We start from the raw sequence: 27,087 nt of genomic DNA on the forward strand, positions 1-27,087 counted from the left end.
TCTGACAATAGCCGGCCGACGAGAGGTATCGAATGAAGCGCTCCGCGGGTTTGTCGAGGGGGGGGGGGCGGAGGGGGGGGGTGAGTTTTTTTTTTTTCTCCGCTCCTTCCTACGTAGCGAAACGACGGGCCAATTGCGGCGAAATTGCGGCCGTCCGCCGGAGGAAGCGAGGGAAGGCTGCGGCGACTGCCGATGGGCAGGGCCTCAGTCTGGGCAGGGGCCGGATACCGCCGGATCCCCCCCCCCCCCGGCCCCCGGCCCCCCGCCCCCTCCTGCAATCTCCACTGAGCAGGAATGACGATCTTGAATAATTGATGGGATTGCAATACTGGATTGGAGGAGCCTTAACTGAAAACACTTAGGTGCTCTGTGAATAATAGATTACAGAAGGGGGGCGGGGGGGGCGGATTGTAGCCGTCTCCTCTCGGTCGTGCGGGATACGCAATCGTGCTATCATATCACTCGCGGACACGCGGCGGGTACGCAATCGCACCACGACACTGCGGCCGAATCAAGTACAAACTTTCGCCCTCCAAATGACCAAAATTTCAAGTTCTGCTCACATTTTCGCAAAATAAAAGCTCCTCAGGGATCCGTCCTCCTTCCGATTGAATTCCCAAAGAGTTCGTCAAAGCACTGGAAGTCAATCCCAAAGGTTTTCGCCGAGCATAGTCTCAATTTGCCTGCAGCAAGACCTTTATCTCCACTCCGATATACTCTTCTTTCCAACAGCCGCGTATGTCGCAACCCATCAGTACGGAGGAGGACCCAAATGCAGGACTCCGGAGACGCAGAGGCACTTTGGGAAAAGTGTTTATTTGTTCCAAGGTCGGGGATCAGGCAGGCAGTCAAGTGCAGCAGCGGCAGTCAGGACGTCGGGGGTAGAGAGCAGGTCCGCGGGCAGGCAGTCAAGTGCAGCAGCGGCAGTCAGGACGCCGGGGGTAGAGAGCAGGTCCGCGGGCAGGCAGGGGTCGGTACACGGGAGCGCAGGAACGGGGCATGAGTTGCGACGATCTGGAGACCAGTCGTCCCCCGGGTCCTATGAATACCGGGGTTAATCAGCCAAGATGAAGCGCAGGTGTGGGCCTCATAATCAGCGCCGGTGTGCTGGGACCCGCCCAGCCAGGCCTGGACCGGCAGGACCGTGACAACGTACCAGGTGTCGTGAGCAAGGGCAAGAGACCACGGGCCAAGAGGGGCGTGGCCTGGCCACCGCTCCAAGCGCTGTTATCTCTGACACCTGTCTCTGGTCACAGTTGTGTCACATGAGGCACTGTGATTAGACATTAAGTTGGAGTTTTGTCACTGGTTTTTGCCAGTTCGTCGGGTATGCTTTCCCGCATCCGGGGTTACTCCGCCATTATAGCCCAGCCACGCTTTTGATTATGCTCCTTAGTTGACTCACCGTTATCGTACGTTGTTTCTTGTGGTTTTTTTTGGATCCTGCTTTCTTGGACTGTGTTGTCGTGCACAACTTTCGTTACGATAAAACCCACTGAACATCATGTCCTCGTCCGAGAGTCCTGCATTTGGCTCCGCCCGTGCAACAGGAAGTAAACACAATGTTATTTATTATTCTTCTGACTGTTTCTTAAGGATAAGAGTTTTCAGCTATGAATCTGTGACGACCTTTATCTAAGAGGAGACTCAGGACAGGGTACTGGCGCAGTAAAGTGGAGATTGTGGCGTACTAAATGAATTCTCATGATACTTTGCTGCAGCACTCCTTAATCTCATTCCCGATGAAATCTCCTATTCCGCAGCCCTTTTCCGAGAAGTCTCTCGATCCACGCGCTGTGGTTTTTTTGCACTTTCTCACGTCGAATACTTTGAAGCGGGTGAAAACGCTAGCCTGGGCCACAGCTAGCTAAGCTAACGTCGGACGGTTTCCGAGTTATTGTGCGGCGCGCAGTCACTCCCGCTCCGCTAGTTAATATGCGCGACGGCGCCTCGGAACACTGGATAATCACGCGACAGATACTTTTGCCGACGACAACCCACCCGCGTTCACCTGCGCGTGACCCCCGGAGTCGGCTAAACTCTTTTTTTTTTTTTTTGCGCTGACTTTTCTGCCCACGCAAGTCGGCCCGTGCGCCTCGTTTGCCTTTTGGCTTTCTACCCCGAAGCCTCCCCGCCGCTCGCGCATAATTACCATCCGCCGCCGCAGTTTAATTCTGCACTTCGAGCCCGGAGCGGCGCTTTTTAAGTGTTTCACTGAGAGCCGTTTTGCCTGAAAAGATATTTATGAAGCCCGCCGCATGTTTGCCTTAATACTCGACGAGAGGTACACTCGCTCCGAGTTGGGAATTGCGCCCGCGTGGTCGGGATCGAGTGTCTCGGTTTATGGGTGATACCTCAGTTCTTCGACCAACACCCACCCGGGTAAAATATTTTAAAAAAAAAAAAAAAAAAAAGAAAAAAATTGTAGGTGTTCAACTGAAGGAACGTGTGCCATATCTGGCCCACCCTTTTTGGTGGTTTCCTCAAGCAAATGAAGCGAATTCTTGTTTCTTAATAACTTTAAGTTAATTTTCGTTCAAAACATTTTTTCTTGGCCAAATCCCTCCTTCCACACTGGACAGTAGTTTTATGTAATGTGTGATTGTTGTGAACTCAACAAAATCAATTACTCTGTTGATTATTTTTATTTATTCGTCGATGAATGTGATATTGATTTATTCTTTTTTTCATAATTTCTATCCTTTTATTTAAAAACAGGACATGCGTTCAACTTGACGGTTCAGAAAATAGCCGAACATAAATTGATTTTGCCTTGGTTCATGCTCCGGTCCATAAATTGTGCAAAATATGTTCATCGAAGGAAAAAAGAAAAAAATTGCTCATGTTTTATTTGGTCTGTTTTCATTGAGGATAAAAAAATTGGAGGGGCTCAGTGTGGAGCCGCTGCTCCTCCGCGTTGAGAGGTGGCTGGGGCATCTGATCCGGAGGCCTCCCCGGTCCCACCGGAAAGAGACCCCGAGGACGACCCAGGACACGCTGGAGAGACGACGTCTCTCGGCTGGTTCGGGACCGCCTCGGGATCCCTCCGGAAGGGGTGGAGGAAGCGGCTGGGGGAAAGCGAAGTCCGGGTATCCCTGCTGAACCCACTTCCCCCGGAAAAGCGGTAGATCACGGATGGATGGGCAAAAATTTACCGTTTAGATTGACGGTCTTCATTTCTCGGGGTCCCCAAAACTTAACCCAGAACAACAGGACGCACGAACTCGTCTCAAGGACCCAAAACCGAAATTGAGTTGGAAGCCAGACCCGGTTGATTTCCCGGATTTGTACCCAAATGAGCCTCAATCGGAGGCAGGAATTTTCTAATTCAGGTTTCCACGGCCTCGCCGTTCGCTCATTTCAGGGATTTGCCGTTAAAAACCAAATCGACGCTTTCCGCCATTTGAGCGACTGCAGTCAATAAAGCCGAATCAGATCCATCTCGGTATTGCGCTCATGCTTAAAAACAACAAAAAAAGGTACCAAAAAAAAAAAAAAGAAAATCCTTTGTTTGGGTGATTATAATGTCAGACGTTAGATCCCAATATTGATATTTCAATATTTCCTTCCTGGTTGTATAGTTCAACATTGACATTCTGTCCAAATCAGCATTTGCGTGTTATGACAGAAGACGTCTGCGTTGGGCCAGATGTCAACAATCGCGTCGATATATGATTGCGACCCGGACGGCGGGGAAGAAGGGATGCGGGTAAATTGCCGGCTGCAAAAAGCCGCAATTATTGCCCGCCGTTTTCGCCTGTTGCGACGACCCCCCCTCCCCCCCCCCCCCAAAAAAAAAGAAAAATATCCATAAGCATATCAGCTAAATGCTAAATATGCTTTTGCAAAGACGAGCTGTCGCATTTGATTACAGCGACTTGAAATATGAAAGCCGACCTTGCGGAAAAGTAGAGGCTGACATATTTCATAAGAAAAATGGAAAGGTGGTGTATAAAAACATAACGTGATTGCGTGAATTCAAATAATAATAATAACCGAGCTGCTATTCATCAACGTGATCATTGCGATATTAAAGACAAGTGCTTGCTAAAACAATAAATACGCCGGTAAGCTAACATTAGCGGCTAGTAATATTGGTGACTCAAACGTCTTTCTGAAATTAATATTCCTGGAAAATCTTGTTTGTTTAATTTAACGCTATAATATTTCACCAAGTCAAAACATCCATCCATCCATCCATCCATTTTCTTAGCCGCTTATCCTCACAAGGGTGGCGGGGAATGCTGGAGCCTATCCCAGCTGTCAATGGCCAGGAGGCGGGGCACACCCTGATACTGGTCGCCAGCCAATCGCAGGGCACCTAGAGACAGACAATAGTCGCACTCACAATCACACCTTGGGGCAATTTAGAGTGTCCAACTAATGTTGCATGTTTTCGGGATGTAGCAGGAAACCGGAGTGCTCACCCGGAGGAAACCCACGCAGGCACGTGGAGAACGGGCAGGAGGCGGGGCACACCCTGAACTGGTCGCCAGCCAATCGCAGGGCACATAGAGACAGACAATAGTCGCACTCACAATCACACCTTGGGGCAATTTAGAGTGTCCAACTAATGTTGCATGTTTTCGGGATGTAGCAGGAAACCGGAGTGCCCACCCGGAGAAAAGCCACACAGGCACGACGGGAACATGTAAACGCCACACAGGCGGGTCCAGGATTGAACCCGTGCCACCCCAGGTGAAATATTATTATATTCTAAACGTGATTATATGATTAAAAACATTAAATATACTTCAAAATATTATTAAAAATATTTCACCTGGGGCTGTCAAATAAAGCTAACATGGCGGCACGGCGGCTCAGCTGGAAAGCGTCGGCCTAACGGTTCTGAGGTCCTGGGTTCAAAGGCTCCAGAACTCCCCGCAACCCTTGTGAGGATAAGCAGCTAAGAAAATGGCTGGATAGACGGATATTTGGCCAGCTGAAATTTTTTTTTGGCCCCCACTCCTTGCACCGTTGGCATCTCACATTTGAGTATTTAATACGTACAAAGATGGATTTATTGCAAGAATTTTGTTGTGGGGGGGGAGGGATGACAAAAGTTTTTGCAATTTCAAATTTTCTATTTCTAGATGTTGGAGACTTCGCGTTATGGGCTGTCAAATGTATTTAATAAGTGAGTAAATGTTGAAAATAAGTTGAGAACAAATCGTGACGGCTTGAAGTGCATGAGAGGCGTCGTGAAGCTCCGCCCCCTCCTTTACGTCGCCTCAAGATTGAAAGGAGATATTTTCAGCCAAAAATGATTTCACGCTTTATGTAAGGCTGTTTGGTTAAATACGGTGCAGTAAGTTTGCGTGCAGATTTTTTTATTTACTGCAACGCGCGTGATTGTCAGACCTTGAAAATGATTTCAAGAAGATAACAACCCGCAATCGTTTGTTTTTGTCAAGTCCCTTTTCCCAATGACCAATGTCCAACCATCAACGGCAATGTAATAAATGTATGGTTTCATAAATTGAAGTATTCATTGACATATGTGCATGAACGGGTTCTCGCTGTCACGAATGCTCAATTTTTTTTTATGTGCAAATACGCTCGCCCGGCGAGAGCGTAAATACGAGGCTGCGTTCATGCTCGCCGGGGCCTTGGACAAGAAAAAATTATCAACTGGACCAAAAAAAAAAAAAAAATCTTGTATAATGTAAGATAAGCATATTTTTCTATGCCGCTCTTGCATCTCAATCCTTCCAAGGACGTGCATGTTTTTCTGTTTCATAAGGTGAACGCGGACAGTGGCGTCCGATACATTTTGTGTATTTATTATTCAAGAGGAACAATTGTGAGAGACAACACACAAGAAAAAATTCATATTAATAATAGCAATACCACTATGGTATTACCGGTAAACCCCGTGAACTGTAGTTTATCGCGTTCCAGACACATTCGTGATGACTGTCAGGAGGGGAAAAAAATGTTTTGCAAACGTTTTCGGCGAGGCGTTTATACCCAAAAATATTACATATTGATTTTTGAAAAAAAAATGGAGACTTTTTTTTTTAATATTTCGCCATTTTTTTCTCTCTAATTGTATTCATATGTCAACTGAATTGCTTAATTGGTTCTGCCTAATTCATTTTACTCCATGTAAAAATTCAATTAATTTTTCATTTTTTAATTTTCTTCTACTTATTTTTTTTTTTTTTAAATAGAGACATGGACTGTTTCCATATTTCTGGGTTGACTGGGTCACGTCCAAAAGTTGCAAATGAGTGGCCATTTCTCAAATTTTCCGCCTTTTTGTCCAATGTCTTTGTCGGGGCTTCTGATTGGCTGAAATCCTTAGAGACAAAGGAAGTTACGGCGCCACCTGCCGCGTGACGCCGTGCTCCGTTGGGATTTTATTTATCATTTTATAAACGTCCAAGACTGTTAGCAATATGAACAATTTCAACCACTTTTGTCCTCTGTTTCTTTAAGAAAAGAAATACCGTAATTCCCGGCCCATAAGCCGCGACTTTTTTCACACGCTTTCAACCCTGCGATTTATGCGGCGATGCGGCTAATTTGCGCATTTTTCTCACGGCCACAAGGGGGCACCTCGAGGGAAAAAAGCTAAGAGTGAGACCGTGCCGGGGAAGTGACTTTTACCGGTTCGGCCCTGTTAGCGCTAGCATGCTAATGTGTTACTCCCATGTCTCGGTGATTTTTGCCGGTATGTTTTTTTTTTGTTGTTTTTTTTAACTGGCCCTGTTGGCGCGATGCTAGCGTTAGCGTTAGCGTTCCGCAGGCCGGGAATTACGGTAATCAACATGGCGGCTAAATTAAACATTCTCTCTCGGGAGCGGAGATAAGTGTGCATCTTCTGCGTCTGTTGTTCAGCTAACGAGCATTTTTTTTACTCCGCCACTCTCACGCTAATGAAATATTTATCCGACGGCAGGCATGTACGGCGTTTTAGAAGCTGTCGAAAGCCGTGTTCGCCTCGGAAACGCGCAAGTGCGCGCTCATCGGGTCGCACTTAAAACAGGCGTCGGTTGCATTTTTAATCGGGACCGCTCGTTTCTGCCACCGGCGCGTGAATATAGAAACGGATTCATTAAAAGGGGAAATAAGGCAATTGTCCATATGCGGGATTTACGTATTCATGAAATACAATATTTAGTCGGTATGTTCAACTTATCTGATAATTGCGATGAAACAAATGAATGTTTTAAAAGTCAACCATCGAGGAAGTTGTGGGCGGGATCGATGAGCTGATTGGCCGAATCGCGACGTGCCCCCCCCACCCCCGCTACAAATTATTGATCTAAAAAGAAAATGGGAAGTATGTGACCATTAAATAAACGCAAAAAATGCCAATAAATCAACTTTTCATGCCATTAAATTAATAACAAAGCTCTTTGAGCGAGTACAATTAAAAGTGTATGAACTATATAATAACTGCACATTAAATCAACACAAATGACACGAAATAATAAATGGATAATTACATACCTCCCTATTACATAGGTCCAAAACACACTTTTAATAAATGAATCAAAGGCCGTCATAAAATTTGCAATTAGGAAAAATGACATTACATTTAAAAAAAAACATGGAATTAAATTATTAAAATTAAATCAAACAAGTGTAAAAAAAAATGTATTTCAATCATCAGCAAAAAGTTCATGGAATTAATTACTGAATCATTATGCCCAATAGCATAGTTGTCGATCTCTATTTTTACTTGAATTTCCCCAAATTTTAAATACATTTTAATTTCGTAAATAAATAATTGTATATATAAAACCATTAATAATAATGAATACATTTAATTGAATAAATTTACTTGGGAAATGATGCTATCAGGTTAACGAGCTAACTCTTGATCATAATTGGCGCACTTGTTATGAACCATTTTTGGAAGCCAAGGGGAAAAAAAAAAAGCAATGAATGTCACAAACATTTTAATTTCTATTAACTTAGTGGTACCCAATCCATTTTTTTAAAAAAATAGAATGTTTTTCTAAAAATTGTCAATCTGACTGCTACGTTATTAGCTGTTGTAATCTTGCTCTTTTGTGATGATTTATTTAACGTTCATTTTCATTTCAACAGTTTGTGAAAGAAAAAAAAAAACAACAACAACAAATTCCATAAACAAAAATAGCCCATTTCAGCTAGCATATTGTTTTGATTGATTTCATTGCCAAATTTGATTTCCCGGCAACAACAAAAACGCCAGCTCACGGCGCTCACGTCGGTCACTCGCCACAAATCAAATCCGTAAACCTTCGACTCGGACTTTTGTCAATCGGAGAATTTTTAATGGCGCCTCGTGCTTAATTAGCGATGAACGCGCGGCAATGTCACATTATGCAAAAAAAAAAAAAAAAAGTGCCGGAGGCCCTTAAAGCCGCAGACTCCCTTCGGATTCTCGGTGGCGGCGCCGGATTCTCATTATGCGCTTGAAAAAAATCAAGAAATCTGAATATCAAACAGACAGCTTCAAGGTTTTCGTTTGCATCCCCGTTGTCCGGCGTCCTCGGAGCTTCTCATCTCGTCTTTTTTATTTTATTCGTACCTTCCACGCCTCTCGAAAAGCAAGGTCAACCCCTCGCGGCGGACAACACGGGTGTCGGCGTCCGGTCGGTTGCAAGTACGGCTGATCTCGAACGTGTCATTTGTGTGATGTTCGCGGTCCTGCTTCAGAGGAACGTCGAGTCGTCTGCTTGTTTTCGGCCGCGCGTCGCCTACGGCGGATGTTCGCACATCTCAAAGTCCTGAACGTCAATTTGGAAAGTTTTGAAATTCCGCATTGGACAGAAAAATCACACAGACATGACATGATGAAAAAAGAAACTCGTATTCATAGCGTAGCCTCCGACGCTAACGAGGGAAACTCGGGTTACTGGTGTACATTTTTTTTTCTATTATATTGCTTTTGAAGTAATTTAATGGTAAATAGAGTGTTAGCCGATAGACACACATAAGCTACCATAGCGGTGTAAGCTAATTAAGCTAATCACGTGTTCGCAGTTGGTACAGACAAAACCACCTCGGCGGAGGCTTTGCAACAAACACACATAAGCTAGCGTAGCGTCGTAAGCTAATGAAGCTAATTACGTGTTCGCAGTTGGTACAGACAAAACCACCTCGGCGGAGGCTTTGCAACAAACACACATAAGCTAGCGTAGCGTCGTAAGCTAATGAAGCTAATTACGTGTTCGCAGTTGGTACAGACAAAACCACCTCGGCAAAGGCTTTGCAAAAAACACACAAAAGCTAGCATAGCGTCACAGGCTAATTACGTGTTCGCAGTTGGTACAGATAAAACCACCTTGGCGGAGGCTTTGCAACAAACACGCAGAAGCTAGCATAGCGTCCTAAGCTAATGAAGCTAATGACGTGTTTGCAGTTGCTCCAGACAAAACCACCTCGGCGGAGGCTTTGCAACAAAAAGGCGCACCCCATCCGTCATCCCGGTGAATGGCGTCGTCACGGTAGACATCTTTTACTGCCTCCTCGGCGTTAAATTACCCGCTTGTGAATTATTCTCGCCCCGATGTTTCACGCGCGAGGTCGTGCGGCGACGCGGGAGGAAAATGATCGCGCGGGTGGGCGACACGGCGATAAAGTATAAATCTGTCGGTGCGCTGCTAAATCATCGTCAGCAACTGCCAATTAGCGTGACACCCACCCCTCGTTTTAAAATTTAAAAAAAAAAAAACAAATGGAAAAATCCCCCAGAGGCTGCGGCGGGATAAAAAGTGGCAAAATTACTTCCCTTTGTATTCAAGTAGAACTGCAGATGCCTCTGTAAAGAAGAACTGATTCAACTCCTTAGTCTCCTGTCAAGTCAGCTAACAGGAAGAGCGCCTGTCCCCCTCCAGACCTGCAGGGGGCAGAGAAACCTCAATCGCACAACTCTTCAAAGTTCCTGTCAGAGGCCAGGGGCGGCCATATTGCTCACCGGAAGCATGCGAGCTTGCGTGGCCGCCCCGAGCCTCTGACAGGAAGTTTGAAGAGTTGTGCGATTGAGGTTTCTCTGCCCCCTGCAGGTCTGGAGGGGGACAGGTGCTCTTCCTGTTAGCTGACTTGACATCTACGGTCAACAATTTTACCAATACTGTGCTATACTATACTAATTTTAATTTTACTACAATTTTACCTCAGTGGTTAGAGCATTGGTTTGGTAAAGCAGAGGTCGTGAGTTAAGATCCGAAAGGGGTCTCCGCTCCCCCTGAGGGGTTGCGTCAGGAACGGCGTCCGGCGTAAAAACTCTGGCAAACAAATATGAGCGTGTCATCCGAGGTGACACGCTGTGGCGACCCCTAATGGGACAAGCCGAAAGAAACTTCTTCTCAGTCCATTGTAAACAATTTTGATATCTCGCAGTTTTCAAGGCACCGAATCGGTTGCGACTGGACTGTTCTGATAGTTTTAGAGAACGTTTTGCCTCTGAACCCAACAGACCTGGTCAGTTTACGCGAGAACTGTCGCTAGGACAGCTCTAGCCGGAGTACTGGTGTACAAACCCAACTATTTTTCCACAAAGTTAAGGGTCACGCCCCCCAACAATGAATGCCACGAACAGTTTTGGGATCCAAAACAACGGTTGTTAGGAGGAAAAACGGACCGAGGCACCTAAAGGCCAAAAGTGACCTTAAGGTATTCGTTTGTCATGTCTCTTTGGGAAGGGATGAAAGTACAAATATTTGTTTTCAAATTTAGGGAGTCAAAGTCTAAAGTACCATAACAAAGTATTTGTACTATAGTCGTAGCAGTTGTTGTCGTGTCCCAACATGACAATCACTAGCATGTGTTAAGCTAGCATGTTGTATACTAGCTTAAGGGTATTTAACAATATTACCCAAACGGAATAATAACACAATAATCTTTACCATACAAAGAAATTTTTGCCGTATGAGAGTATATTTCTATCTGGATTTGATACAAATCTGTATTTGTGGAGTGCTTTGCCGTGGAACATGTGACTAACCTCATGAAAACTCGAGTAGAATCCAGATATTTAAAAACTGTACTCAAGCGCTGTGGCTTCCTGCCACCCGGCACACGCGACGCGCTCCTTTCCCGGCCTCGTACTCGGCTCTGCGCGGCCACCGTCGGCGTCAACAAGCGACCGGGCGCGGCGTCGTTCATTCATTTGGAATGAGCGCTGGGAGGCAACGCCGGGCCGAGTGACAGCTGGCGGGAGCGGAGGAGCGGCGGCAGGAGGCGGGAGTCGGGAGGGAGTCGAGTGGAGTTCAGCGCAAACTCAGCTGGTCCTGCTGGCACGGTCTGACGCGCTTTATTGGGGGGGGGGGGGGGGTCTCTGAAGTCGACAGCAGAGTCGAGCGCTACTTGCAAAGGAAGTCGTCGCAGGGGGTGTGGTTCACGTCGCTTCAGTTCCAGGGCTCCTTGACCTCAGTCTTGGTCTGTAGGATCTGGTCTACGGCTGGTGTTTGACAGAAGAGGTCATGTTGACTTCGGCATGAACTGAGTGGCGTGTACCAGAAAGACATGAAAATTTTGGTTTCTTGCTCAAAGACCTGAAATAAGCTCTTCCGACCTCAGCAATGGTCTGTGGGATCTGGTCCACGTTCCTTGTTTTGTCGGTCGTGTTTAGGTCACTTTTTAAATGAGCTGCGTAACAGGAAGCTGCCGCAGCTTTGTTTTGCCTCTCAAGAATTCCTCGTGAAAGCACAGCCGACCTCAGTCTTAGTCTGGAGGCTCCTCTCCACGGTCCATTGTCCTGGTCTGCAGGATTTTGTCTATGGGTGGTGTTTGACGGGAGAGAGTCACGTTGACTTAAGCAGGAACTGAGTGGCATACACCAGGAAGACATCAAAATTTTGATTTCTTGCTCAAAGATCTCTCAAGTGCTGAAATAAGCTCTCCCGTCCTCAGCTCTGGTCTGTGGGATCTGGTCCATGTTCCTCGTTTTGTCCATCACCGGTCGTGTTTAGGTCACTTTTTAAATGAGCTGCGTAAGACGAAGCTTCCGCAGCTTTTGTTTTGCCCCTCAAGAATTCCTCGTGAAAGCACACCTGACCTCAGTCTTAGTCTGGAGGTTACCCTCTACGGTCCATAGTCCTGGTCTGTCAGACTCTTCAAGAGAGAATTGTGTCAAGTTCCGTTTTAAAATGAGCCAAACTAGTCCAGTAACAGGAAGTTGTCAGGGGATTTGTAACCACTACTCTTAGGCAACTAACTCGTGACATCCATCGAGATCTGTAAGAACTGCTCCGTGGTCCTGGCCTGGTCTAATGCCAATCTTGACATGAGAGAGTTGTGCCAAAGAATTAAGTGAGAGGAGTGTACAAAGTCATTATTTGCTACTAATTTGTTTGTCACATTTAAAAACTGAAACAACTCGAAAGGACCTTTGAAAGGATCCTTCGGATGCCTTTGACCCACGATGAGTACATATCAAGCTGTCATCAAGCTCGTGTTCGAGCACCGCGACTCCACAGATTTGCGGTAACCCAAAGAATAAAAAAGCAGCCGAATTAATAATTGCTACTGTGAAAATGTAAGCGTTTCAAATCCGCCGCAATGTCGCTCCTGAGAGGAGTAATGAGGGCGCTGTGGGCGAAGTGAACAAACATTCCCCTGATAATTATTCCCAAGTTAGACTCCGCCTGGGGATGCGGCACGTCTCCCGCCGCCGAGCTCGGGAGCGTTCTTCTTCTTCTTCTTCCCGAGATGGATGAAGACTCCGGCGTCTGGCAAGTCCTTCGGCGTTGAGTCGTCGCCGTCAAACTCCCGCCCGCCGTGATGGGATCAGGATTTTTTTGGTGCTTTTCTCAGTGATCAGTCAAGTTTGAGGTGGGAGCTAAAAAATAGGCCCGTGTAGCGGGACTGGGGGTGTCAGAAGCCCCCCAACCCCCACCCCCTCCCGTCCCGGCAGCTTTAAAAGGGGAAACTGTCTCGATAACCAACCGACTACCGGTTTAGCGGGGGGTCCTCGGTAGGTCTTTGCGAGGAAGCGCTTCAGAAAAGAGGAAGAAAGATGTGACAGAATCAGACAATTATTTCCGTTCTTTCTTTGTCCCGCCAAATGTCACCGTCGCCTTCGGGAACATTGACGGGGGGGTTGCGGCGGGGTGGTCACAGTTCAGCGCACACCTGTCTCTGTTCTTTTATTCTAACCTTTTGATGTCGCGTCGGCTCCAGACGACAATGGCGGATGACGTCCGCCGTCAACAAACCAAGTCCCTCGTCCCCCCACCCCACCCTACCCACCACCACGTCGGCCCAGTCACGAAGCAAACGGCAAATGTCTTTCCTTGTACTTTTCCGTAACCCGCTGGGACTACGTCCGTCCGTCAAATCGCCGCCGCCGCCGCCTCCCGGGATCGCCCACCGTCATGAGCAAACTATCCTTTGCGCTTTTTTGACAACCCTATGAACGTGGATGTCGGTACCGCCTCACCGAAGGACGGTCCAGACGGAGCTGAGGACTTTTGTCCTCGAGAAAACCCGAAACACAACCCCGCTGACCATCAGCTCACCCGGAGCCGCCCACCGTCAGCCCCAACGCCGGAACGGCTTTCGAGAATCGTCCTCCTCGTACGCCGTCCCGCGCCACAATCTCAGCCGAGCTTGACAGGAAGATGAAGTAACAGGATGGGAGTGAAGAGGTTTTTGGAGGGGGTGGGGGGTCACGGAGGAGAAAAAAAACCACAGAATGACGGCTTGCGTTATGGTGACGCAAAGACGGGAGCTGCTTCGCTCCCGTCGAGTCGTCTCGGGAGCTGCCCCCCAGGCAACGCAGGCAGAAAAGCATGATGAATAATTAACTGCGAGAAATGTCACAAGCGGCGCAGAAAAGTCTAATCGTTCCTCTGGTGGGTTTCGGGATCATCCGCCTTCTCCTTTTTTGTTTTTACACGACCGTCCACCTTGATACCATCGGCCGATGAGCGGTGCACGGTGCAACCCCGGATCTCGGCCGAACCCCCTCCGGAAGATTCCTCAAAATTCATCTTAAGAGGACTTCGGCTTCAATTCGACACTCTAAAAAGTGCGCCACCAATCCGCAGACGGAAAGAGCCCCCGTAACCACAGCTATGATTTTATTTTTATCATTTGTCATCTTTTTTCCCCCTCTTTTTCTCGTATCTTGAATGCTTAAAATACTTTTGAGAAATGCTTACGTTTTATGTCGGAAAAAGGAAGCGCCGTAAAAAATAGCGGCGAGGAACAAATTTAAATACAGCCGACACGGCTTGGGGGGGGGGGGGGGATTTTGATCCGTCTTCTCCAAATTGTACGTGCTTGGTAACGGAAGCGCTAGACAAGTTTTATAACAATATTGCGAGATTTGCTTTTTCCGGGAACGGCTTTCTTCAGGTCTCCCAGTTGTACGTACAGTACGCCGGTTGTTCTCCTGCCCGGGTACTTTTCCAGGTCTTGGAGACACGGCTAAAACCGGACACGCACTCCGCCGCTTCCAAAAATCCATTTCGCCGATCCTCGGCGCATTTTCCGTTCAAAGTATCCCTCCCGGCTTCCGGACGACCCGCAGTTCCGACGAGAACGCGGTCCCGTTCGAAAGGCGTTTACGACGAGCGTACGTCCGCCCGTAATCGGCTCCGGCTCGGCGCTATTTGAATGGAACGGGAACAGGTGACAAATGCGACGCTTCGTGCGGCTAACACGCTAAATTCGTCCCGCTTCCCGCGAGGAAAGCGCAGCTGCGAGAAACGAGTTCCGGATCAGCGTGACCCACTTTAATGATGTAATTGCAGATATACATCATCTTTTATGGACGGAACAAAGCTTTGCCCCCACTTGGATGGCTTCTAAATTTAATACCGGCATGGATTAATGTTTTTTTTTTGGGGGTTGTTTTTGTAGAAGGTAATATTTTTTTTTATTGGAGGATTTAGCCGGCGCAGTTTCATAACGTTCCGTCCCTTTGTCTGCAAACCCGCCGAACGAGATCGGCCTTGCCCGCTCGCTCTTTTCGTCTTGATACGGTGAAGACCACTTTCAACCGGCGACGCGAAATTGAGCGGACAAAACGATCGAGAAGAGACGAGCAAAAAAATAAAATAAGTGGTGAAAAAGTGGCGGCTTTGACGGGGGCTTTGAAAGCTTGCTGACGCAAACTCCCAAAAATAAAAAACCGAGCTGAAATGTTGTACTTTATCCACCTGGGTTTGGAATTTATGAAAAAATTATACATTTTATTTATTTATTCATTTACTGTTAATCGTCACTTTTCTGATTTTTTTTTTTTTCTAGAATTTTTTTTTTTTTTTTCAAGAAAAGGGTTTCATATTTTCCAAGAATACATTGTAAGACAACAGAAAAGAAATTAGAAATAGGTGTATATTTTGATTAATTGTATTTTTTTTTTATTATTCTAGAATTAGGGTGTACTGTATTTGAAATACAGAATTAGGTTGTATTTTTTTTTCTGCGCTAAGAAAAAAAAATGATATTGGAAAAAATTTATTTTTGGAAATGTAATCTTCCAAGAATAAAGTTGCTCTCTTTGTTTTTTCAATCAATGTAGATGTTTATGGCAATGAGTCAAAAACAAAATACAGAAACATATAGTAAAAGTTATTTTTCAGTACATGTACATGTAAAGTGCGCTTCTACTTATGAAAAAAAATTCAGGTTACAAAACGACTTCCGGAACGGATTAATTTCGTAAATAGAGGTACTGCTGTATTTTTATTTACTTTTAAGAACTAATTTGCTATAACTGCATTTTTTTTCAGGAAAAAAAAGTAGTCTTACTGGAAAAATATTTTCAAGAACTGAATTTTTCATTATGCACCAAGATGCAAAAAAAAAAATATATATATATATAATAATCCCCTGATAAAATGGTAAAAAAAATTATTTTCAAGAAAAAATTGAAATATATCATTTTTTTATTTGGTTATAAAAATAGGTATTCTTGGGGAAATTGTTTTATTTTTGAGGGAAAAAAAATGAAGAAAAAAAACAAAAAAAAAGTTGTATTTTTTTTCTTGGATTATTTCAATTTTGAAAGACCTAAATTGGTGTTTTTATTCATTTATTTTCCCAGAAAGTACAGTACTCTGATTAGCATAAAATTCTAGTTTTTGATATTCACTGCGACATTTTTCACTGTACCGGTTCGAAGCGTTTTGAGTTCTGCAGTTATTATTATTTTTTTCTAAATATTCTCAAGCGTGAGCGCTTCGTTCCCATACAAACTGGAAAATCGGGCGAGGGGAGTCAAACACGAAAACACACGGAAAAAAAAAAAAAATTAAAAATCATATATAAATGGCAAACTGACAGAAATAGTTTGGATGTTGTTCCCGTTTGAAAAAGAGGCGCCACATCACCCCGGGGGAGCGTCGCCCTGTGGAGTCATTTGACAAACTTCAAAAGACTTTGGGGCCTTTTTCCTCTTTCAGGGAAAAAAATACAAAAAAAAAAAAAAAAAAAAAAACCAGAAAAATGAAAATAATCATCTTGAAGCGCACACGCAACTATTTATAAGGCTGCGAGAGTGTATTTACATAACTTTAATTAAAGCCTGCGAGAATTCTGGCTCCAGTCTAATTTGGAATAATTAAAGCGCAACACGAGCGAAGGAGCAGCCGACGTGTTTCTCCTTCGGAATGGGGGGGCGGGGGGGGGGGGGGGAATGCTCAGGTGTACCTCCCCGTTAATTAAATGCGATTGTTGGAAATGGGCGTTCGCACGAGGAGGATTTCGAGGTATTTTGCTCGCTGAATGAACCGACCGGATGCTGATTGCTCCGCCGGGGAGACTCCGGGATCGGCTCTTTAGCGACGCCTCGTAGGAATTCGCAAATAGAAATGATGTGCTGTGTATATTTTTTATTTTTGAACGTACAAGCCCCGAGAGGTTCCGGGAGTTAGCCGTCATGCTAATTAGCGGCGAAAATCCAGCTCAGCGGTCGGTTCGCCCCCGTCAGGGGCGCTCCGGGACCGGAGGCCCCGTCTCGGCGAACTCCCGATTTCTACCGAACGGGGAACATTTCTCGGGCGTCCTGCTCGACGCCGACGGTCCGATGCTCGCGCTCGGCCGAACAAACGGGGCAGAGAGGAGAGTTGGATTCAAATGGACTTTAGCGTCGATCGTGCGACTCGATTTAGGACGGGGGGGGGGGCTAAATGGATTTCTCACTGGAGCAAAAGTTTTTGTGTGTGTGGAAGAAAAAGTTGGCTTTTACAGGGATTTCAAAAAAAATATATATTTTTTTTTGAGGGGGGGAAAAAAGTCATATTTTTCCAGTAAAAATATTGTATTTTATAAATGGTTTTAATTGAGATTAAAAATTGTGTTTTTCAAGAAATGAATATTTTCAGATATATACATTAAATATTTGTGAGGAAGATGTAAAAATAAGCAAATAAATTATGACCAAACAGGGTGCACCCTGCCTCCTTTTCATTTGGATAAAAAAAAAAAAATCAATTTTATTTTTTTAGAAAATAAATATTTTCAAAAATGTGCATAAAAATTTGGGAGGAAAAAGTAAAAATAAGCAAATAAATTATGACCAAGCAGGGTGTACCCTGCCTCCTTTTAATTTGGATAAAAAAATCAATTGTATTTTTTTTTAGAAAATAAATATTTTCTAAACTATGCGTTGAACATTTGTGAGGAAGATGTAAAAATAAGCAAATAAATTATGACCAAACAGGGTGGACCCTGGCTCATTTTAATTTGAATTAAAAAAAATCTGTTGTATTTTTTTAGAAAATAAATATTTTCAAAAATATGCATGAAAATTTGTGAGGATAAAGTAAAAATAAGCAATTATGACCAAACAGGGTGTACCCTGACTCCTTTTCATTTGGATAAAAAAAAAAAATCAATTTTATTTTTTTTAGAAAATAAATATTTTCAAAAATATGCATAAAAATTTGTGAGGAAAAAGTAAAAATAAGCAAATAAATTATGACCAAACAGGGTGTACACTGCCTCCTTTTAATTTGGATAAAAAAAAAATCAATTTAATTTTTTTAGAAAATAATTATTTTCAAAAATATGCATTAAAAATTTGTGAGGAGAAAGTAAAAATGAGCAAATTATTACCAAATAAAATCTAGCAAGTAAATAGTTGCAAGTAATTTATTCAAGAAAAGACGTTTTATCATCTTTTCTAATCTTACCAGAGTAAAGGTGCTTTTTTTTGCAATTTAATGTTTATATATATATATACAAAAAGTAATCTTTTTCTTCTTTTTCCTCCATCTTAGACTAAAGTTGCAGCAAAATTCAGAATTTAGAAATTCGGAAAAAGCACCAATTTGGCATGAAGAATAGTTTTAAAAAATAATCTTGAAGCTCTTTATTACCCCCCTTAGTTGCAGTTTACGCTCAAACTACACGTAAACCAAAGAATTACGTGCTGTATACTTATTTCAACAAGCCTTATGAAGTCCTGCTAGCTCAATGCTAAAACACAATGAAACATACCATTAACATGGTAGCAAAACTAGCATTGATGTTGCGTTACTTTGAAAAATTCCAGCGAGTTTTATCTGAACACAAGCGGTACTAACACGTAGAAAGAGAATACGACGACACTCACAGGCGTAGATTCTTTATCCTCTGCGATGAAACGACTTTTATTCGAGTTTAGTTTTGATCCTAATCTGTTTCATATCTGTGTAGGATCCATGTATGTACAGTATGATTGTGTTACGGCACCACCTGCTTTGCCATGCCGCAGTGGGAGCAGCACAATGCCCGTTGAATTATCACGATGTAACTACCGTACGTTTTTATGATTACTGTTGGGCGAGAGTATTTTTCATCATTTTTTTTTTTTTTTTTTTTTTTTTTTGCCATTGGTGATTTTTGGGAGCGCAGTCGAGTCGTGGGATTTATGGCATGTCCGGCGTCGGCGTGAAAACGCTCCGTGTCAGATCGCGGCCTCGGCGCCCGAAACGCACCTCAAAACCCTCGGAAGAGGGAGCGGAGTTGTTTTTCTCGGGGCAGAGTCGGCGTCCGTGTTTGCGGGATGTCGCGTTTGTGGCCGCGACGCGTCTTTGATCGCCCCGCGAGAGGGAAAACCCACCCTGGGAAGCGTCACTCCGACTCAGCGGGCGCCCGGAAAAAGCTTCTGCCGCTTTTTCCCCGTCTTGACGCGCTCGCTTTTCAGGACTGAGCGACAATTTAAAAGATGCTTTGACGTGCGAAAGTCAAGTGGAAGCCAGCGGTTGTTGTTTGTTTTGTACCCCACCCCCACCCCCGCGCCAAACCCAACCCACCCCACCCCGAGAGAGACATGTCAGAGAAAATCCGAGTCGGTGCCTTGGCAGCCTCCACCCACAGTGACTGTAAAGGCAACGGCAGGATTTATGTCATCAAAATGAACAAAATGTGTCAGATATGGAAGAAAAATAATAAAAAAAAATATTCTGGAGGGGGTAGGAAGAAGTGAGATTTATTTCAAAAGATTTTGTTAGGAAAAATTATGCTTTAAAACAAATCAGTTTTGTCAAAATATCCCAAAAAATTTGATTTTGATTCCAATGCATATTTGAAAAAAGAAAATAAAACGCTGGGATAGGCTTCAGCCCCCGTACACGGAAGCGTGTCGCGGCCACACGTTAACCTACGTAAACCTCTGTGTGACTGACGGTTTTTCTTTTTTTAAAATTCGCATTGGACTCATATGAGAAACAAGTCTGCCGGGGAGAAGTTTGCCGAAGTTTAATGTGTGGCCACAACACGCTTCCGTGTATGTTGAAGACGACTGACTCCCCGTCGTTTTTTGACTGTAAATGAAAAAAAAAAAGAAAAAATTATTCTGTAGGGGGTAGGAAAAAGTGAGATTTATTTAAAAAGATTTTCTTATGAAAAATTATGCTTTAAAACAAATCAGTTTTGTCAAAATATCCAAAAAAATTTGATTTTGATTCCAATGCATATTTGAAAAAAGAAAATAAAACGCTGGGATAGGCTTCAGCCCCCGTACACGGAAGCGTGTCGCGGCCACACGTTAACCTACGTAAACCTCTGTGTGACTGACGGTTTTTCATTTTTTTAAAATTCGCATTGGACTCATATGAGAAACAAGTCTGCCGGGGAGAAGTTTGCCGAAGTTTAATGTGTGGCCACAACACGCTTCCGTGTATGTTGAAGACGACTGACTCCCCGTCGTTTTTTGACTGTAAATGAAAAAAAAAAAGAAAAAATTATTCTGGAGGGGGTAGGAAAAAGTGAGATTTATTTAAAAAGATTTTCTTATGAAAAAATATGCTTTAAAACAAATCAGTTTTTATCAAAATAGCTTTTTTTTCCCAGAAAAAAATATTTTAAATGAAAAAATATTTAATTGTATGAAAATTATAAATATTTTTTGAAAAAAGTTCTTTTTGGGAGGTTTTTTTTTAGGAATAACAGCAAAAAAAAATAAGTGTGCCATCAAGAAAAAATGTCATCAAAAGACAAAGAAATGAGGGGGGAAATGTAGTCAAAAATCTGTATTATTTTCTGAAAATCAGTTAAATTTGGGAGAATTATTTTTCAGAAATTAAGTTTGATTTTGTGGGGATTCTCATTTCCCCAAGGATGACGTCATGTTTTTTTAAATTTAGTATTTATTTTGAGCAATATGACTTTAATAAATGTAAATGTCACCGGAGTGTCCTTGACACCGATTACTGTTTTTCTCTTGGTTAGGGCATTGATGGCTTCTCAAGTTATTAAAAAAACGTACATAAATAATCCGCAATTCACAAATTATGGCCGATGAATTTTTGAGCAACTTGCTCACGATTGGTTCCACGGAAATATGACACAAGCAGGCGGGGAAGCACGAGCGCTACGTGGGCGCCACCTTGTGAATCGCTGAATTAAACGAAGCAAAGTGCGGATAATTTTAGACTGGCTTGAACTTTTTAAAACGGATCAAATGTGACTTTTTTTTTCCCCGACGACAGGACTGAAGCAGATCCACGCTTTGACCATCCAGGGCAACTACGAGCTGCGCATCGACCTGGAGGACTTCGAGAACGGCACGGCGTACGCCCAGTACGGCACCTTCGGCGTGGGCCTCTTCTCGGTGGACCCGGACGACGACGGCTACCCGCTGACGGTGGGAGACTACTCGGGAAACGCGGGTAAGTTTTTGGGGGGGCACTTTTGGGGCGACACCTTGCAGCCCGGGGTCCTCGGTTTAAGCGTTAAAGATAGTCCTCATCGGAACGGGTCGCGCCTTTGGACGTGGTCTCGTATCCTGTCAAAAACCATTGTTATAATAGAAAAAAAACGTCATCAAAAGTTAGTTTTTAATACATCTTGGTTTTACTTTAAAAGTTTCGAATGAAGGGTGACTGAAAAAAAATATATTTCCCCCTTGTGAAAATGGTTTTTTTTTTAATTTGAAAACCAGCCACGTAATCGACCGCTAGTTTTTCCCTCCCATCATGGTATAAAAGCAGGATTGTAGTTGACACTATGTTCATGATTGAACAGATAAATGTATCACTTTTCAATTCATCTGGAGGGGTCGCCATGTTTGGCAACATCGCCCTCTGCTGTCGACCGAAATAAACACCCGTCGTGAAGGGTTGCGTCAGGAAGGGCATCCGGCGTAAAAATTGTGCCAAACATGTATATGCGTTCGTCTGAGATGACACGCTGTGGCGAACCCCGAAAGGGACAAGCCGAAAGAAACTTTGTGAAGGTCGCGCGACCAAAGCCGGAAAGAAAGTAGCTCCCAGTTTTTGTCCGAAGCGTCACGTAGTCAAGCCCTCGTCGTGCCGGTCATCGCAAACCGTCACGTAATCAGCCCCCAGTTTTGTGTGAGGTCACGTGACTTTCAGAACCGCAAGTGCGAGGCACCTTGTGGCCTTCATTTCGCTTGACAGCAGAGGGCGACATTGCGAAAGGTGGCGGCCCCCCGAGATCGATGAAAAATGATGACTTTGTCCTTACAATTTTTATTCCACGAAAGCAATTTCAGTAAGAATACCCAAGTGGGGGTACATGCAATTGTTTCTTGCCCCCCCCCGCCCCAAAAAGTCACTTGACTTTAGTCCATGGTTATGTCATAAATGCATTTGTTATGATATTGAACATCGAAAACCCCGATTTGCATTTTTCGGGTGAACTCATGAGCTTCCCTGAACAATATGAAATATTGACAACTCCGGTTTAGTGCGTATTACATCGGGTGACTCATGCACATGCCTGCCGACTCCCCCCCAACACACACACAAACCGTCATTGTAATGAAATTACAGCAGATTAATTGCGCCGCCATGTAAACAAAAAGCCGAGGCGGAGACGTAGCCGAGACGGGGGGGGGGGAGAAAAAAAAAAAAGCAATTTGCTCAACCTTTCGGGATGCGAGCGACGGAACCCCCCCAACCCCCCCCCACCCTCTCAAGGGGGAGGCGGCTGAGAGGAGGTATGGGGGGGGGGTGTGCACGGAAAGGTATGAGTGTTGAGGATCCGCGGGAAAAATCAAAGGAGTAAACACTTTGCGAAAAGAAGACACCATTAGGGTGGGAAGTGCTTCTTTTTATTCCTTCTCGTTTCTTGGGAAGGAAGGACAGGAAATAGTGAAGGGAAGGAAGAAAGAAAGAAAGAAAAAGAAGGGAAGGTCTTCCTTCTACTCGTGTTTCAAAGGTCGTGATTCGGAGAAGACCGAGACCAGAGTCCAAAGCAAAGCGCCATTTAGCTATTACGCAGTAATAAGTTGCCGACGGAGGTTTTTATTTATGTATTTGAATGCTTTTCATCACGCATTGTGTCTGAAATGCGCTACAGCGCTCGTGCACATAAAGTCGTCAAATCAGGTCACTGGCCGGAAGTGCCGGCCTAGCAAAGCGTTCCTCAACGCTAAGTCGGTTGGAGTCGACGCGAAAACGTGTCTCACGGCACGACGGCCAGAGTTTTGTCCGATACCGTCAGACATTTAGAAAGTGATAAGAAACGAAGGTAGGCGGAAAAATGAGAGGACCCATATTTAATGCCGAGTCGATGTTTTTGCCGATATGAAATCGGACTCTTAACCAACTGGATCGACATATGGATCCGGTCAGTAAGTCGGCGAGATTTACACGGAAGAGTTTGAAAGCGTAGAAAGATCTGGACGCACACAAATACTTTGTAGCTGGATCTGTTATCAATCGAGAATAAATCCCACATAGCGATGGAGCCACTCAGATTTTCTCAAGACAAATAATATTTCAATAAATGACCCCTAGTTTTACACAAACTCGCATTCATTAACTATGATTGGACAAGAAAAGACGGCTCGTGAACGCGGAAGCGTGTCGCGGCCACACGTTAAAAAACTTCGGTAAACAGACTTTTTTGTTTTTTTTTTTAAATATGCATTGTTCTCAAATGAGTCCAATGTGTATTTAAAAAAAAGAAAATAAAAAGCTTGGATAGGTTCAGCCCCCGTACACGGAAGCGTGTCGCGGCCACACGTTAAAAAACTTCGGTAACAGACTTTTTTTTTTTTTTTTTTTAAATATGCATTGTTCTCAAATGAGTCCAATGTGTATTTAAAAAAAAAAAAAGAAAATAAAAAGCTTGGATAGGTTCAGCCCCCGTACACGGAAGTCGTGTCGGGGGGGGGGGGGGGTGGGGGGGGGGGGGGGTCGCGGCCACACGTTAAAAAACTTCGGTAAACAGACTTTTTTTTTTTTTTTTTTTTTAATATGCATTGTTCTCAATGAGTCCAATGTGTATTTAAAAAAAAAAAAAGAAAATAAAAAGCTTGGATAGGTTCAGCCCCCGTACACGGAAGCGTGTCGCGGCCACACGTTAAAAAACTTCGGTAAACAGACTTTTTTTTTTTTTTTAATATGCATTGTTCTCAAATGAGTCCAATGTGTATTTAAAAAAAAAAAAGAAAATAAAAAGCTTGGATAGGTTCAGCCCCCGTACACGGAAGCGTGTCGCGACCACACGTTAACCTACCTCTGTGTGACTGATGGTTTATTTCCTTTTTTTAATTATTCATTGCACTCATTTGAGAAAAATCCATATTCGTAAAAAAAAACCCCATCTGTTGGAGAGACGTTTATCAAAGTTTAATGTGTGGCTGCAACACGCTTCCGTCTACATTTGGAGACAACTCCCTGCCGTTTTTTTTTTTTAATAAACGCATTGTTCTCAAATGAACCAACTTGGCATCATAAATCCTTCTTGGGGATTTGAGATTGAGAATATGAATTCCTACCTGAAGTGAAGCGATCGCTACACAGGCGTGTGCGTATTTGGGTCGGGCACCATCCATCACGTTTAATTGCCGAAATCCGTCCATCTTTTCCGGTCTTTTCAGCTGATATTCCAGCGAATGATGTCTTTGAATATCTTTCTCGTCTGTTGCGCCAACCAACGGCACAACCAGTCTCGGGGACTGCGAATACTCTGCTCCGGTTCGATGCGCCCCCCCCCCCCCCCCACATTGTCCAGCAGCTCTTTTCGACCTGCAATATGGCGACGTCACATGCACGAGCGCTATACGAATACATTTGCTTTGCCCCCACCCCCACCCCCGTGTCGTGGTGGTTCCTCCCGTCCCCCCCACCCCGCTGCAGGCGACTCCCTCCTGAAGCACAACGGCATGAAGTTCACCACCAAGGACCGCGACAACGACCACTCGGAGAACAACTGCGCCTCCTTCTACCACGGCGCCTGGTGGTACCGCAACTGCCACACGTCCAACCTGAACGGCCAGTACCTGCGCGGCCAGCACACGTCCTACGCCGACGGCATCGAGTGGTCGGCGTGGACCGGCTGGCAGTACTCGCTCAAGTTCTCCGAGATGAAGATCCGACCGACCCGCGACCAGGAGAGGAAATGAGGCCTCCCTCCCGCACCTCCCTCGTCTTCTTCTTCTTTTATTTTTTTCGGCGTTTGGTTTTTTTTGGGGGACCACCTCTTGATGTCTGCCCCCTTTTTGTCGCCTCTTTTTTTTTTTGTGAGGGGGGAAAAAAATAAATCTCTATTTTCCTTTTTTTTTTTTTTTTTTTTTTTTTTTTTTTGGGCTTCGCCGCTAGCAAGGACCAAACGGGAAGCGGAGGAAGACGACGCCGCCGCCGCCGTGGATCTCGTTTTCTCCGACCGTGGCCGTCGGGGGGAGCGCACGAGACCGCTTTGCGGGATCGGGCCCGCCGGCTGAACGGCGGCCAACTGATTCGGCGCACGCAGATGGTAATCCGGCGCCTTGCGCGTCCGCGAACGGCCAAGCGTTAACCCCCAGAAGAAAAAAAAAATGCTAATAATAATAATAATCCTCGATTCAATCGTCTGGTGTCCGGACGCTCCTTCTGTTGTGCCCTAATGTCTGACCCGAAATTTTTCCACAAAAAAAATATATATATTTTGTTCCTTCCTTTCATGCGAATGAGGCAAAACACCGTATGGATATATAAATATATAAATAAATATGAAATATATAAATAGAAGAATAACGTCACACAGACAAATGGTGCAATTCAGATTTGTACGTCGTCTTATTTTCGTTTTTATGAAGGTGTGTCTTAAGGGCCACACAAGGAAAGAAAAATTAATAATTATAATAATAATACACCACGAGGATAAAGTTGTCAAGAAGAAAAAGTACATTTTGGGAAATTACCTTTTTATTTTTAGCTGGGTTAGTCTTTTTTTGGGGGGGGATGAAAGGAGTGTTTAAAAAAATGTAATTAAAAATGGACTTAATTGACAAAAATATTGCGCATTTTCAGCAAATAAAAAAATGACTTGTTTCTCTTTGATAACAGCTTTATTCTCGTCATTTAACGATTATTTTTGACTTTCCGGTGCGGCCCTTTCCCTCCTTCGTCCCTTTCTTTGGATGTACTGAAAGCTTTAAAAAAAAGAAAAAAAAGAAAAAAAAAGTGTAGATCCGACTGTACAGTGTACGACTTTTAGAGCATGTCTGTTTTTTTCATACGATGCTTAAAAAAAAATGAGCTGAACACATAAAAAAAACGGGGGCGGGGAAACGACGAAAATGGACAAGGCGGGGTCGTCGGACTCTCCCTGGTGGCGATATGGAGTACTGCGTCGAGCCCCTAAAGCACACATCCCAAACGTACTCGCGTACGCACACAAATTTGCAAACGTACACAAATCCCTTCCCCCACCGCTGATGTTTTGGCGACAAACAAGCGAAAAAAGCCGGCGGAGCGTGGCCGGTGCGCAGACGCGCGTGTGCACATGTTGGAAATGTGAACACGTGCGCAAAAAAAAAAAAAAAAAAAAAAAAGGACCACAAAGATGGAGCCGGGCCGCTTCCGCACGTACGGGGGAGGTTTTTTTTTTTTTTTTTATGTTTTCAGTTTTTGTCCAAAATGTGAAAGTTGTTGAAGGAACCGCTGCTCGTTTTAAGCCAATCGGAAACAGGAAGAAAGTCGCTTCTGGAAAAGATGCAAAAATTAATTCCAGTGGGACGAAATATGGAGATTAGATTTTTTTTAAATATATTAGCTCATTGGCAAATATTCAAACTTTTGAATGAAAATTAAAATGGATTATTAGTATCTTTTTGCTTTATTTGTTGTTTTTATATAATCCAGGATATGTATTATTTTTGAATTGTTAAATAATAAAAAAACAAAAATGTCTATTTCTAGTTAAAAAGCATATGAGAAAGCATACGTTTCCTTAGTTTGTTAAATATAATTCCCAAAATCATTTTGCTTTACGGTTAATTTTTTTTAAAAATCCATATTTTTTTTCACATTTTTTAGATTAAAAATTTTGTTTTTTTTCTCTTGGTTTTCATACAAACTAAAAAAAAAAAACATAAATTCAGAAATACATTTTATTTTTGGTCCTGGATACAAACTCATAATGTTAATAATATTTGAAATGCAAAATTTAGAATTTTTTTTTTTTTACTTTTTTGAGGGTTATGTGATTTTGTGGTTGAAAAAAATCCAATATACAAAGAACTACTGTAAGTTTTAAATAATGAAAGGGAGAGAAAAAAAAAAGCACAAAATGTATGTCCTGCTTTTAATGACTTTTGTTGTTGTTTTTAATATTATGTTTATGTTTTGGAAAAAAAAAAGTTTGACAAAATCATTGGCCTTAAATGTAGTATCGAGTGCACACAAAAAAAAAACCCCACCAAACATTCAGAAACATGCACAATTATGTTTTTAAAAATGGACCCGCGTGTGCGTG

At 43.8% G+C, this 27,087-nt stretch overlaps 1 protein-coding gene across 8 annotated transcripts in view; it reads left to right on the top strand.

Annotated features, from left to right (window-relative positions):
- Window positions 1-26,576, top strand: part of fibcd1b (fibrinogen C domain containing 1b) — a 103,409-nt gene extending 76,833 nt beyond the window's left edge. For all 8 annotated transcript variants that reach the window (XM_061801763.1, XM_061801764.1, XM_061801766.1 and 5 more), the window contains 2 exons: window positions 20,868-21,047; window positions 24,489-26,576. In XM_061801763.1, coding sequence (XP_061657747.1) covers window positions 20,868-21,047; window positions 24,489-24,754 — 446 coding nt within the window. In that variant the 3' untranslated portion in view covers window positions 24,755-26,576. The remainder of the gene's footprint in view (window positions 1-20,867; window positions 21,048-24,488) is intronic.
- Window positions 26,577-27,087: the final 511 nt, after the last annotated feature.

The sequence above is a fragment of the Syngnathoides biaculeatus genome, chromosome 17 (genome assembly GCF_019802595.1).
Source record: "Syngnathoides biaculeatus isolate LvHL_M chromosome 17, ASM1980259v1, whole genome shotgun sequence".
Lineage (NCBI taxonomy): Eukaryota > Metazoa > Chordata > Actinopteri > Syngnathiformes > Syngnathidae > Syngnathoides > Syngnathoides biaculeatus.